The sequence below is a fragment of the Heliangelus exortis genome, chromosome 1 (assembly GCF_036169615.1).
Source record: "Heliangelus exortis chromosome 1, bHelExo1.hap1, whole genome shotgun sequence".
NCBI classification, from domain to species: Eukaryota; Metazoa; Chordata; class Aves; order Apodiformes; family Trochilidae; genus Heliangelus; species Heliangelus exortis.
In genome coordinates this window covers 125094764-125109898 of record NC_092422.1, presented here as the reverse complement: position 1 = coordinate 125109898, position 15135 = coordinate 125094764, and the positions used below count along the sequence as shown (strand labels likewise).

Genomic DNA, 15135 nt, shown 5'->3' with positions numbered 1-15135 from the left:
TATCTGTTCATATCTGCCTATTTTAATTAACATATTTGCACTTGTATGGGTAAGTATTTTGTAGTATGATACAAGGTTAAGTGGCAGCAAGGATGCTGAGGGTTTTATAAGCAAGATCCATCACTTTTCTTTCCAGGAAGTCCAGAAATTACAAGTTATGATGACTCATGTTTCAAGGCTCTGCTAATTATTTCCAACCACCTCCATTTCTGCCTGTTGCCTAGAAAACAATTAATGTAGCTTTCATCATCTGAGGACTAAAGCATATAGGTATTATTGCCAATTTGTTTCTGAAAGATATGTTGAGTTTAGGAATTTGAACGGTCTTTATAGTTATTTAGACCATTTCATTAATGCAAAAAAAGAAACTTGTGCTGTTTCAAAGAAGTACAGCATCCCAGTGGAAGGAACTAATGTTTTGGGTTAGTGTGAAGGGCAAACTGTGCAATGTTATGTGTTACCAACCAAATGGGAATTTCTGATCCACAGGAAAGAGGTGTTCATGATACAAATATACTTCCAAATGCTATTTTCTTTTAGTTGTCCAAGTGCTCATTGCAAGATGAAGGTTCCTCAGGTTCTGAGGGAGGTCACTGGTACTGTTTGACAGAGGGCTTCTTTCCACTGTATCACTTGAAGAGAACTTCAAAATGCTTCATGAACATCTGTGGATGCTTTACCTGTAACATATAAGGGTGCAGAAAATGCCCTCATCAACAGATTTTAATCTATCCTGGGGGGGACTGTTCTCAGTTTCACTGTTCACACTGCATAAAGATAACTGGTTTTCTGATGCAATGTGAACAGAAAAATACATTTCTGTCCTATTTGCAAATCACAGCTATGTCAGGAAAACCACCAATATCAGTTTGTGCTCTAGAAGTATCAGTGTTTAGTTTATTTTACTGTGAAGGGGACAGTAGGGTTAAAAATCTCTTTAGAAATAGTTGAATGCTGTTTCCCATATCTTCTCTTCTTCTATGTTTTTAGCCTGCATTTCTCTCTTCTTCTCCTGTGTTGGAACATATAGGTGATATCCCTTACTGATTTCCACCCTTATGTATTCAGAAAGCCCCAGCTTTCATTCCTCTATGCAATTCTAGCTTACTTGTAACAAATTTACTTTCCATAACTCCTGTACATGTACGAAAAAAATCAGTTACACGAGTTTCAAAATGTGGAGGGAAATATTTCTATTGTCCCCTGCCTCTCTCCATTTGTTTTAGCCCCAAGTTTCTGTGGGAATTGTGCATTGATTCTGAACATCTGGAATTGGCAATGTGCCAACTGAATGGTTTGGGGAGGGGGGGGTTTCTTTCCCAGGGGTGATAGTTTATGCTTTTGCTATAGAAACTATGAGAGTTTCTGCTTGAACATTTAATAGTTGAGTAGTTGAAAAGAAAATTAGTACATATGGGATGATCTGTTTACAAACAAGACATTTATGGCTCTCAGTTACTAACACATTTGTTTTAGTGAGTGTTCCAGGATGCTGAAAATATTTGGACTGTTCATTTCTGGATAGAATACGCTACCATCTCTTTATCATGAGTAGCTAGAGCTGCATTTACTCAGTGCTGGAGGCTTTGGGAAAAATTCATTGTTCTTTTCACAATGCTGAGAAATTAATTTGCAGTATTTCATAATGCTCTTGATCCCATACTGCAGACACCTTGATATCAATTTAATGGCCAAAAACTGTACAAAGAGTTATGGCATATTATGTTCACAAACATACTGAGACTTGAAAGAAGAGAAAACAGTTTATTTACCCATAAAATAAATTTTAATAATAATAGAATAGCTTAGATTATCTTGTCTTTACCTGATTTTTTTTCAATTTATAAAAGACTGAAACATAGTTGACAAGGATATGAACACAAAAATACTATTTGCTATTTATTTTTTTTATTTTCTACAATCCGGTTAAAGTAGCATGCAGATAATTGAATAAAAATACTTGTATATATGACTTATGCTGAAATAAGAATTATACCAGCACTGGATAAAAAATCTTACCATGAAAGTTTAAGTGAGAGTATGAAAAAAAGAAGAGTATAAATTTTTAAACCTGAAAAATGTTTCCCTGTTTCATTTCACATATTCTGTCAATTTAATAATGCCGTGGTCTCTGAAAACATATTTTCATACATTTTAATTTTTTCTTAGATTAATAAATCTTTTTTTTTTTTTTTTTTTGAAAATTATAAAAATATGAGAAGGGTGTGAGTAATTAAGAAAGCTGTATTGGTTGGAGAGGAATCTTGTATTTACACAGTCTAGCTCTTACTGCTCAGCACTCTGATGAAACCCACCTGTCTTCCATGTAGGTCAGGTACCAGCTGGCATGTATTGCATGCATGGACATAGGTTTCTAGGAAGATGAATGCTTTTCATCAACTTATCTAGCCATATGAAGGCACACATTGCACCACATCTGGTCGTTCTTGTGCTTTCTAAATACAACCATTTGTACAAAAAGGCACACATTTCCTTAAGGTTGCCAAATGCATGCTAAATATTAACAAACAGAATGTATAATATGCAGATTGACAGGTTTTTAAAGGCATATCCTAATTTTAAAAAGCTATCATGATGTTATTCCTGCAATTACTTCCCCTAAAAGGGAACTGGGTCCTCCCAGGTATCTCACTCCAGTGAAATCTCAGCAGCCACCCGAAGGCAGTTGTACATCTCCTGTGGCAGGTCAGCCCGAGTCAGATTGTTTCCATCCAGTCTCAGATGTGTGATTCTGGAATAGGTCATTGGCCCAACAACTTTACAGAAGCTGGTCAGTGGGAACTCTGAAACAAAGGGAAGATGAATGAGAGAAAGCATAAATAATTGGGGTAAATAGGACAAAGCCATTATTTTTCTGCTTTTAAAATTGTATTTGGAAGTTGTGACCTTAAATTTATTTTAGTATTTTTCAATATTTTGCATGTCCACTGATGTATTTCCCCATGTGTTTCCTAGAACTCAGCTGGCTTGTGTTAGCAAAAAACTAATTCCATTAATTGTGAGGTTCAGAATGTCAAGACCGAGTTATTCAAGTCTTACATGCCCAGTACCCACTTGTTGTTTTAGACTAAAGATTTTATAGAGTTCTAATCTGGCATTTGGAAAAAAATGGGAAAAAAACCCCAAAGAAACACCCCAAAAAATAAAAACAAAAAAAAGTCCAGATACACAGGGAGAAATCAATCGTGCTGAATACATTATGATGGAAGGTTAGAACAGTGCTATGTAAGATACTGAAGGAAGTTTCTGGAGAAATTGGAATCATGATACAACCCTATCCTTAAGAAGAAGCAATCCTAGGTGCCAGTGACAAATATTATTTTGGATGTGTTGTCTTGATTTACAAGTTTCAAAGTGAAATTTGAGGCCAGGGTTGGGAAGGACTTTTACATTTACGTTATATAGTTTAACATTTCCAGGACATTCTATTAAAGATTAGGGTGAGCATAAATGTAAAAAATTATTATAAAAATATTGTATTTATAATAATTTATATATCATTACATAATTCAATAGAAGTATTCTTTGCTTCACTTAACACCAGACAGTTCTTGAATGGAAAACTCTCTTGTATCTTAAGAGCAGCATTAACTCTGAGCTATAAAATACATGAAGCAAAGTCTCTACCTAGTATGCATAGACAGACACAACTACATATTCACTTCTGTCATGAAGAGATCTGTCCTCAAAACTAAACCTGATATTCCCTGCATACCACACTGTGTAACTCTGCAAAGGTGGTCCTTTTTTCTCACCTGTTTACTTTGAGCCAGGCAGAGGATTAGTCCACTGAAAAGCTCCAACACTACTTAAAGAAGCTGTCTGAGAGATTTGATCATCTTTGGGCCATTGACATAAATTGAATTTACACAGGAAATATTTTAAAGGGATTTCTTCAATGAATTCATTCACCAGATAAATTTCATGTCTTCAGTTGCTTTAATGTTGCAAAGGACTAACTCTCATAATATGAACAATCAAGGTAGTGTTCTCAAAATCAGATCCCATTTTAACTACTGGTTGTAGAACACATCATTCATGGACTTTTGGAATCACTAGCATGGATATCTTTTCTATTTAACACACCTAAGAAAATATGATGGCCTAGCATTAAGAGAGGGGAGAGAGTATTTTTCATATCTCCACCTTAACTTGTTACTTTTGAGCACAAGTACTAATTTTTGGTTGCAAAACAAGGCAAGCTTATAGAAGATAGGTAGATGCTTCACTACTCAAATGATGTAAATTTCATGTAAACAAACCACAGAATTTATTTGTGCTACCAGAACTCATCTTTGCTGACTCTTTATGAGGCCAAAACTACTTTGGAACTGGATGCAAATCTAGTTGTAGAATCTCAGAATGTTGGTGTTGAAGGGGACCTCTAGAGTTCATCTAGTCCAGTACTCCTGTTAAAGCACTTTCTCCCAGAGCAGGTGGCACAGGACTGTGTCCAGGTGTGTTTGGGATATCTCCAGAGAAGGAAAATCCAAAGTTGCTCGGGGCAGCCTTTTCCATTTCTCTGTGACACTCGAAATAAACAGATTTTTCCAAATGTTCAGATGAAACTTCCTGTGATCAAGTTTGTGCTGGTTGCCCCTTCTCCTGTAGCTGTGCACCACTGAAAGTAGTCTGGCCCCACTAAAGAGAGTTTTTTCCTCACCTTTCCCTCTCCCACGTCCCACACCTATACAGCAAAATGGGAGCATAGAAAACCTTATTTTCTGAAAAAGAATACATACTTTATTATATGCTAGGTGAGGACATGAACCTTTTACAGCAGCATTATAAGCACCTTCAGCTGAGAAGAAGATTAACTGTGCTAAGATTCCTTGTTCAGGAGTAAAATGCATAGTTGCATATATATACATATATATATATATGTATATATATGTAAACTTAATGGCATTTTCAAACATGGTAGTGAACCACTGTTTTTATTAATCCAACCTTATACTAATACTAATATATATATAAAACACAACAAAAAAACCCAAAACCAAGAAGTTTCAGTTTTGGAAGTTACAGTTTACATTTGAGGTATGGAGAAACCAAGGGTTTCTATAAACCTTCCATGATCCTGTCCTAGCTTGAAGGTCCAGCTAATGTCAAGTATAAAGTTGACATCTTATATTCAATATAATGGATGTGCTTCAATTTATTTTCATTCCAGTTTTCTGTCCATTTTGCCCACTGCTCCTCACATCACAGATAAAGGCAGAACATACTGAAGTGAAGCTAATTCTTCTTCAATTTTATTTTTATCTGTATATTCATCAACTCTCGTGCAAAAAGCTTAAAGCCACTCAAACAAAGGTATTTCTGAAATAGGTGGCTTTTTATGTATGGCAATGAATAATGATTGTAGCAAGCCCAGGATGAAACTCATGGACAGCAATTTAGACAAATATTTCTTTTCTTTCTGGTATTGTCAAAAGTGTTGGATCCAGATTAATCTTTTTTAGAAAAATATAAATGTTAATATCTAGCCTTAAGGTACCTAATAAAAAGGGAGACAGTAATAAATAAAGAAGTCTGGAGACATATTTATGTTATGTTTCAATATAAGTGAAAACTATAAAACACATAAACGTAATCTCAAAGATTTTTGAGATTTTTGTACAATTTATTGTTGCCCCTAGTACATAAGCAGCTCTCAATTTTTACAAAGACTAAGAACACACAGCTGTAGGTCAAGTGTAATGAATAATGAACTGTAAATGCTTTGACCCCCTTTTATCTGGAACTTCATTAAACTGGAATTAACTAACTGGAATTAAACTAAATTTTGTCACATGGTCTCAATTTACATCTTTGGGAACACAATATTTCACCTGTGAAATTAGATAGTCAAGAAAATGTGTTATTGAGGTCTCTTAGATTTTATGGTTAAGCAAAAACCAGTAAATCAGACTCCTCTTACATCATTCCATGGGGTAGCAAAGGGGGTGGAGCGGCAGCCAATGCACACCCGCTCCTCAAACCATCCCCTTCTGCTGATAATCAGGATTCTGGAAATACAGATTTTGCTGAAAAGTTAAATTGTTGTCACAGTACTTGACTCAGAAGTCCTTGGAAATGTGAAAGGAAAGAAAACACGTTACCTAGGTATCTTGCAGAAGGCTCAGAATAACCACTCTATGTGGGGAAAATTGCCTCATATAATCTCATGAGATATTAAACATTGTCTCAATGTATTCTTTTAGGACAGAGAGAGTATCTGATAGAGTTCTATAGGTTGCTGTATGTGGTCCCTCAGGTGAGAAGCATTAATTCATTGCTTTCCTTCATCAAAACAAGGAAATGAGGTGAAATAGGAAAAAAAATCATAACATTGAGGAAAAGGTGAAGCATAGTAAATGCAAAGCATTTCAGAAGGTCTTGCCCTCTGTCTGGTAAGATCTACACCGACATATTTAGCTTTTAAGACCACATCTGTATGGATTTAGCTATTTACTGAAGAACTAAGCATGACATCTCAAACCTCCGATGGATACAAATAGGCAAACAAAAGAGAGACGTTTATACTTTGTACCAGATAGCAAGATGATGTAAAAGTCCTCCTGCAGAAACACTTATGTTTGACAGATCTGATTCTCCGTCATGGACCACCATGGAGAGAGGAGATGGTGAGACCTCTGCAGCTCTCCAATATCCCCTTCCTACACCAAGATTAGGACAGCTTTATAAAAGCCCTGTCTCAGTAGAAACCTCCATGATCCTATGCAAGGTGTGACATTTATTGAATTCAAAAGGAACATGTTTTCAAATCATGGCTGAATGGATACAAGCCTGACATCTGAACATATGATATGGGGAGCTGGAATGAAAATAAAAAAACAGGGACACCTCTTTGGATTTCAAGGTGGGTTTAGAACAATACTGTGTAAAAGCAAGGAATAAAGATTAAAAAAAATTTTATCACTTTTACTGTGCTTGCCTCATGAATTTGTCTTCTTCCTCTCTCCTCCCTCCATCACTTTCACTAGCAGCCTCCTGAAAGGTTATACATACTGCAGGCAGATCCTCAGCTGGTGTCCATCTCTTTTTGATGATTTTGAATTTTAAATAACTTCTACAGTGATTAAACATTTCCCAGTCTTTTTTCTCAGTTGTATAAGACAACTCCATTGGCCTCTATGGAGCTACTCCAACTTACATGATGTGAGAATTTGACCAATAATATCTATATTAGCCTGAAAACATAAATCTCTCTCTTTAAAGTTAACTTCATTAGCTATCAAATAACTGTCTGTCTTTTAATACTAATGTGGACAAGAGCCAGAGAAATGCCAGTGAGCTAACAGTCTAACCAGTACTCCAGATTGGTTGGTTGATCTACCCTTTCAGGTATGCACATCGACCATCAGTGTTGGTGTTAATTATTAACGAATATTTAATTAACTCACTGTTAATTTTGTTGACTTGGAGGTAGAAGTTTTCGAGGTTCTCACTGACAGTTGGGATGCTTTTCAGCTGATTGAAGGAGAGATCCAACTCAACTAGTGATGTGATATTGAAGACATTGCCTGGTATCCCAGAATCTGTTAATTTATTGTGGGATAAACGTAAATATTGCAGGGTTTTAAAACCTTGGAAGTACTCATCGGGAACATTGGAGATCTGATTGTTATCAAAATAGAGCATGAGTAAGGAGTGAGGCAGTCCTGTTGGTAGCTTTGTAAGTCGATTGAAGCTTAAATCAAGATACAAAAGTGAATTCAGGCCCTTAAAAGCCCCAGAAATAGATTCTGCTTTCAGCTGGTTGTTCTGCAGGTGAATGACAGTCAGATTCACCAGCCCCTCCAGTGCTCCAGGATTGACTTTTGTGATCTTGTTGTGACTTAATTGCAGGTCATCCAGAGTTTTGGGGAGTGGTCCAACAGCTTCAGTCAAATTGTTGTAGTTAATGTGAAGTTTCTTCAGATTCTTTAGTTTGGAAAAGACTCTTCCCTTAATTTTTGAATTTTCCAAATGGTTGTGGTCTAGGATCAGCCACTGGAGATCTGTTACATTATCAAATGTGTTCTCTTCAATGCCCTCAATCATATTATTTCGAAGATAAAGATATTTTATTCCACTTGGCACAATTGGAATGGTTTTCAGTTTAAGATTGTCACAATACATGGCAGTAGGGTAGCTTAAAGGACAATTGCATTCTGGAGCACAAACTGCTGCTGATGGCCCAAAAGGATCATAACCATAATCATCTCCAGGACCATACTCATACTGGCAAAAAATGCCACTAATCAGAAACAGAAAGATGGGTAGGGAAATTAAAATCATTTTTGCAATGTGTCTTGTCCCTGTATGGTGAAAGGGAATAAAAAAGTTATAGCTTTAACTTTTTCTCTTTTTCAGCAATATTTGACATTTTACTACATACAGATTAGAATTAAAAAATAATCAATTCATGCTTTCTGTTTAAAGCTAATAATTAAGAAAAAATATATTAGTTTGTTAGTATTGCATTGTTACTACTATTAACTTACAGTCCCATTCAGCTGCTGTGAGTAAAATGTTCTTTATATCTTCCTGCAATCATTCATTAAGTCACAAGGATGACACAGCCAAAGGCTTTTAAACTTTGTACAGAAGAGTTTTCAGTTTTGCTGAAGGCCATGTTCAGAGGCAGTGCTGCCATTTAAATTCAGTCAGGCATTTCTAATATACTGAATTGCATCATGTCTAAGTAGCATGTCAATTTGACTTAAATTTGAAAAAGACAAAGAAATGATAAACTGAGGGCAATGATCTGCTGTATAATGTGTTGTTAATATGCCAGTAGCTTGAAGTATCTTCTAATGGATCATATCAAGTAAAGGGTGTTCCTCTAAGACTCATATTCACCTAAAGACCAAAACTAATAGAAATGCATATGGCATATCCTACTGGACATGTCATACTGGACAGCATACATGTGCACAAGTATACTCTACCTCATATGGATTTACAGTGGATCTGAAATGACTGAAGTTTGGGTAGTGCAAATGTTCATGCAAATTCTATATGTAACACTAGAAGTGTTGATTACATTTTATGACCACTCTGAATCAATATAAGAGTAAAGCACTGGCTTCACATAGTTGGTCTTCCAGATCACTTACCACACAAGGACCTTTAGTAGCCTTGTTGATATTTTTCTGTGATCCAATATGAGTGGTCTCACCTTTATTTTTCAAGGGGATGACTTTTCTATTCAGAAAGGCACATCTTTCTGCTAATCTGTGAAGATTAGTTTTTATTTCTTACCACCTAGATTGATGTTGTATTGGAAAAGTGGGTCTAGCATCACTGAAGTCAGTGAACTTACTCTGATTTTCACCAGTAAAAGATGAGACTTGGTGTACACAGCTACTGTTCAGAGTGAGATGATTAACAAAATCCCTATCACATTCTTGTTCTCAAGTAATTTCAGAAAGTATGTGGAGCCTGTGAACAGACCACCAGACACTGATTTTAGATCTGGGCAATCTTCCAGCAGAGTAAGGTAGCTTTGCTGTTGGCATTGTTTAGTGTTTCACAGAGTGTTTCACAGTATTAAAATGCAGGGCTATAGGTAGGAAGTCTTTCCTAACCCTAATTTCTGATGCTTTTATTAACTTAATAAAGGCCACATCAGATTGTAGGCATCTGATAATCTCTACTAAAGTACCTCTAGGTGGGGCCTATTGATCTCATGCAGTACAGCACTAAAAGTAAGAAAAAGATATGTTCTTCTGTTATCTCCAGTAAATCACCTACTCAGTCCTCCTCCTAGATTTAAAGCCATTTCCCCTTGTATAAGGAAATTAATTACATGCCTTTTCCATGGTGCTGGTCCCATCACATTTCCTAATTAAAAACCCTAGGACAGAGCAGTCACTGAAATATGAGTTATTAGTGTAATTTCCTTCATCTGTCCTTCACTACTGCCTAATAACATGCAAACTCAACCTTCAGTCCCCTGCTGGTATAAATAAGTATAGCACCTCTGAAAGGAAAGACACTATAGGGTCACAAGTCAGCTCAAAATCTGATCCTGTTTAAGTACTAAATATTAAGGTTGGAGGACTGCCTGTTTCTGTATTCATGGTTTAAGATAGAGTGCAGTGAAATTCTTGAACTACTCTTTGGCCTTGCAATGACATTTTTAAACATCTGCATCACCTTATAGTCTTACTAATAAAATAGCATAAACATCTTATTTTAAATGCAAGTTTTATAGTTCTTTTGGTTTCAAATTATATTTTTAATGCTATATTTCATTACTGGTATCATAGGCTGACAGTTCTTTAAATAGCATATAATGTTCAGCTTCTCTGCAGAACCCTGGTAGTAAAAAAATTGTTAGGTAGCAAGAGTTTCAAATTATTTTTTCCACAACATTTTAAAATGTAGGTGATAATTCTGTAGTGCAAGGGCATATGAACGTGTGTGTAACAGCACAGTAAAGTACATATGTAGTGTAATGAACTTGTCTTATTCATGGATTTCTCATTCAAATATCTGAAAGTTTCTCTGTCAGAAGTGTAAAAGATTATGTACACATGCTTGTTACATGGAAATACTACATGAACCTCAAAGATAAAATCAGAATACATTCTCAGATGTTCATCTTATAATAAAAGCATGCTCGAATTAATTGCCTGTCTTTGTTCTGACCCATTATGTTGTGAAATACCTGGAAAAATATTTGTGAAGTTGCTCAGGCAACTTGCCAAAACACACTAAATGGCAAATCCATGATTTTGGAAAAAGACTTACTACACTGGGGCAGAAAAACTATTCAGGCTGTTTTGGAGTTTGTCTATACTATCTCAATTGTAAAATTATTATGAAACAAAATAAATATAACCTTATCATTCAATCAGCCTTCAACAAAATCTATCTTAGTTCTGCAGCAAAATATCTTACACAGTTTGCAGATTTATTTTTTAAATGTTTCACTAGTATGTATAAAAATGTATTTTAAAATGTAATGAAAAATTCAAAAAATTCAAAATACCTATAATTTCTCATATACCTATAACTTCTCATTTAATTTTTAATTTGATTAGTTATTTCGATATCAGGATATCTTGTCTTTTTGTAAAATGAAGCAAAGTGATTTAACAAATGGAGACTGTGGAGCTCTTAGTAGCAGATTATGAATGAATAAGCAAGCAGTGAGTAATCTTACAAATTTCTTTGTACTGTACATCAACTCTTCTTTTGAATTAGAACAAAACAGACTAAAAAAATCACAAAACCGACGCACAAAGTAGTGAGGTTTTTTTAAGGAAACAGAAAGCAAACCCTCTAAGCAACTGATGATTTGTGTTCAATTTACAAATTGGCAAACTTATCCTGACATGTTTTCACATTCCCATTACAGCTATATTTAAAGAGCTGAACATTACAGTTAAAACATGCAGCAACACTTACCTTACTGCCTTGAAGCTGCTTTCCTTAATTCCCAGAGCAGATGCAATAAGGGACTGTATCAACCAATATATGCTGTAAACAGTGTCAGGAGGTCTGCCAGATCCTCTGTGTTACAAGAGAAAAAAAAAAAAAAGCAAAAAAAAGTCCTAGTCACGCTGTACTCTGAAGCTGCTATGTCATCATGATGATCTTGTGGTGTGGCATGTACAAAAATGCGACTCTAATGAAGTGCAGGTGGATACCATATTTTGTACAAGGACAACCCATCTGTTATTCCTGTGACATGACAAAATGATCAGTGTTTCCCAAATCTGAGGAAGTTTAGACCACTATCCATAGCCTTACACAAGGAATTTTTGTATTTCAAAGGGAAAACATTTTCGATTGTAAAGCAAATTATGAACAGACTTTTGTTTTCCAACTTATTTTATACTGCTAGACATGAGCTAACAAATAGCACTCAGACCTCAATGCTCTGTTTTTCTTCAGCCAAGTGACTCATTCATTTTTCTGCTTCTTTCTTTAACTGTCTTATGTCCACAGTAAACTATCCTTAATAAAAATTTTAGTTAAAGGATCAAAACCAAAGATGCAGGACTGTCTTTGAGTTACAGCCTTTTCCACATTAAATACCAAGATCAAAGTTTCTTCTGCAAAGCACTGGAATTTATTTGGTCTGAAGATTTTCTCTGGTGATTGAATGTATGTTTATTTAATAAAGAAACATCCCAGGAACGGTTTTTCATCAGTTACTGTAAACTCACTTTATACATTTGTTCATTTTTGCATTTACAGCTTTTTCTTGCTTTTCAGAATCTGGAACTACTCAGCTTTACATCGTCTGTTTCTTATTCCATGGATGTAATTCAAGAATGCATTGTAAGGCTTGGATTAGATGTTATTTTCACCAGGCAATGCCAAAAAATAATGCATTAAACCAGTAACTGTTTAAAGGGGGTCTTACTCTTTCCATAAGAACCTTCCCTTATCTCTACAGGGTAAATGTCTTCCCTTTTTATGTGACATGAAAGCTTTTCCTTACAAAGTTGGATGTGGAGAAGAGTGAAATATGCATATAGAAAGCATGCACAAAGTATCTTGTGTGTGATTAACTGCAATTGTTGTGGGAACGGATCAAGTTTTTATTTCTTGTCAACTGTCTATCTTTCTGAAAAGTCACAGTGCAGGATGTGTCTGGGCTGGAGAACCTTGTCAGCTTCTTGAAGTGGAGGAGCCTGGATGTGTGCCCCATAATCTGCTGTTGCTGCATCTGGGCCTCCATGCCAGGGCAAGTTACTCGTAGAAGGAAAAAGCCTGGCATAATTCAGTGGCCTTTAGCAAGAACAGGAAAGACACCAAATGATCACACCCCACTGTGGCTCTGCAATAAAAAAGCAAACGAATCTACTCAAGACAGAGTGCCAAGTGCCAGTGCAGCCCACAGGGGGTGAGTGGTTGCTGTTTCGATGTTCTGACATCACTCCTGTCCTCCTGGTGCAGGAGAACCATTTACACGTCAGGACACGCGCTGACAGACCATAACTAAGGTATTCTTTGAATGATGCAAGTAAGTGATTGTGAAGCAGTGGGATTACCATAGTGAATTAAGCTAAACTGGTGAAGAAGTACGCATGGTATTAGAGCTAGAAATGTAGAAGTGGAAAAAGCTGTTGTTTTACTGTGTCCGGACAAACACAGACCAGATCTAGTTTCTCATGCCCAGTCTGATACTTATCTGCAAATTACTTCATTAGTTTCAACCAACAAAAGAAAATCTAAACTGCAGCTTTGACTGCAAATGAGGCAACAAGCAGGACCATTCAGCAAAAGATCATTGGAATAAAGGCAGTACTGACATTTTCTCTGTGGAAGGTACAGCAAGCTGAGCAATAGAGAACAGTATCTGTAAAGAGAATTCACAGGAAAACCATTAGTTGTATTTTCTCTGATTAAAGATTTATGTTGAAGTACAAGCTCAATATTATGATGAATTAATACATATTTTGATCTTTCAGTAACAGACATAGTTTTACATTGGCGGAACAAATAGAATTGCACATTGATTACAAATACAGAAGTGTAGGCTTAATATGTTTTTGGCACAGTTATATTTATGCATCAGTTTTTAATTGAATTAATTTCCATAGGTCAGTATACATTTTATTAACAGAAATGCAAATCATGCATCTCTTTATAACTTGTAAAAAACTCTCATTAAAGAAATTATGATATTTTGCAATTAACATGTTCAAAACTTGGATCACATTAACTTCAGCTGAAACTTTTTAATTCATATAGTTCCTGAGTTGATGACTGTGTATATAAATTGCATGGCCAAGAAGAAGAGTCACATAAAACAATAGGTTTTCCTTTTTCTTTAACAAGAATTTGCCATCTCTCCACTCTATGATTTAATACTGTCTCTTCAGCATGATTTTATATACTGTCCTAATTTAACTATTTGACTCACCTCATAAAACTCTGCTTGGAAGAGCAGGTAGGAACTAAAGCTCAGCAAATGGAACTATGCCTTCTTCAGCAAAGGGTGGGAAAGTGGTTGGGTGATTTCATTTTCTGGCCTTATTCTTTGTGGCTTTGGAGGTTTGTTTTTGTTTTTTCTTTTTTTCTCTTTTTTTTTTTTTTTTTTTTGGTAGCTCTCTGTAGTCATTAAAATGCATGTAAACATAGTCTAATTTCAAAAGAATACACAAAATAATGTGTAAATTCCTCTAAGACATCTAAGTTGAAAACTAGTAATGAATATGCTACCCAAGTGGTAATGTCAGGACACTATTATTTCACATTTACAGCAACTGGGCTCCTAATTAAGCCATCTTGCTTTTTCCAAAATTAATTTTCCTCTTATGCCTTATTTATTCATTTTTCTTTGATGGGAAATGTGCTCAAAATCTAGTCTCATCTAGTTTTGTTTATCTTTTAATGCACAAACAGAAATACTCTTTATATTTGCTGCAAAGCTCCTCTCTTGTTAATTCATAATTTCATGGCTGGAGATGGCCAAGATCTCTGGTAGTTTGTAGTCAAAGAATCTGAAAGCAGAGCCCATTCCAAGTGTATCACTTTGCAGTGGGTAAGATCTAGCATTCAAGTCCTATTGAGTTACAGTGTCACTATTTTCTCCCTTCACTCATCAATGATATCCTTTAAGCCTTTTCTCTCCTATAAAACATCCTATAATTCTGTGACTCTAATTCTATATCTCCTTCATAACTTTAGTGTACCTCTGCATAAATAGAAGCTTCTCCCATTCTCTTTCCTTTTAATCCCCTTTTTCCCAAAAGACTCAAGTTACTGTAGCCTAATCTGTATTATCTAAGTCAAGTGCTTTTTTTTTTTAGTCTTAAACCTGTATACACATCTGGTACACAGATGTATACCTTAAGAACCAACAAACATGGGTACCCAAAATTAAGACTAGAATATTTGGGTCATAGGATCACATAGCCCCAGGAAAAAAGCTTGTAGAACTTTTCACATTACCACATGAAATGAGGGAGTTTCTACACTGATCTTCATAATTTAAATTAAATATTAATCTTGAGACAAAATGAAAGCTGGTTTATTATAACTGGCTACCAGCAGCAGAAAGTAAAGAAATTTCCATTTAAGCAAAGTGTAACCCATGGCCACAATACAGCAAACCACTTAATTATAAACAGATAGCATTGTGTTTATCCATGATGGTGT

General features: G+C 35.6%; 1 protein-coding gene across 1 annotated transcript; it reads right to left on the bottom strand.

Annotated features, from left to right (window-relative positions):
• Positions 1–1744: 1744 nt before the first annotated feature.
• On the bottom strand, positions 1745–11866 carry LUM (lumican). The gene is made up of 3 exons (XM_071765460.1): positions 11428–11866; positions 7431–8327; positions 1745–2804 (listed from the first exon to the last, which is right to left on the bottom strand). The coding sequence occupies exons 2-3, from the start codon at positions 8305–8307 to the stop codon at positions 2650–2652; spliced, it is 1032 nt and encodes a 343-aa protein (XP_071621561.1). The 5' UTR covers positions 8308–8327; positions 11428–11866; the 3' UTR covers positions 1745–2649.
• Positions 11867–15135: the final 3269 nt, after the last annotated feature.

Bases quoted from the DNA above. Each gene is read 5' to 3' on its own strand.
- LUM (XM_071765460.1), bottom strand. From the start codon at position 8,307: ATGATTTTAATTTCCCTACCCATCTTTCTGTTTCTGATTAGTGGCATT. The intron at 2,805-7,430 runs GTGAGTTAATTA...CCTTTGTTTCAG, and splicing joins CCAAGTCAACAAAATTAACA to AGTTCCCACTGACCAGCTTC.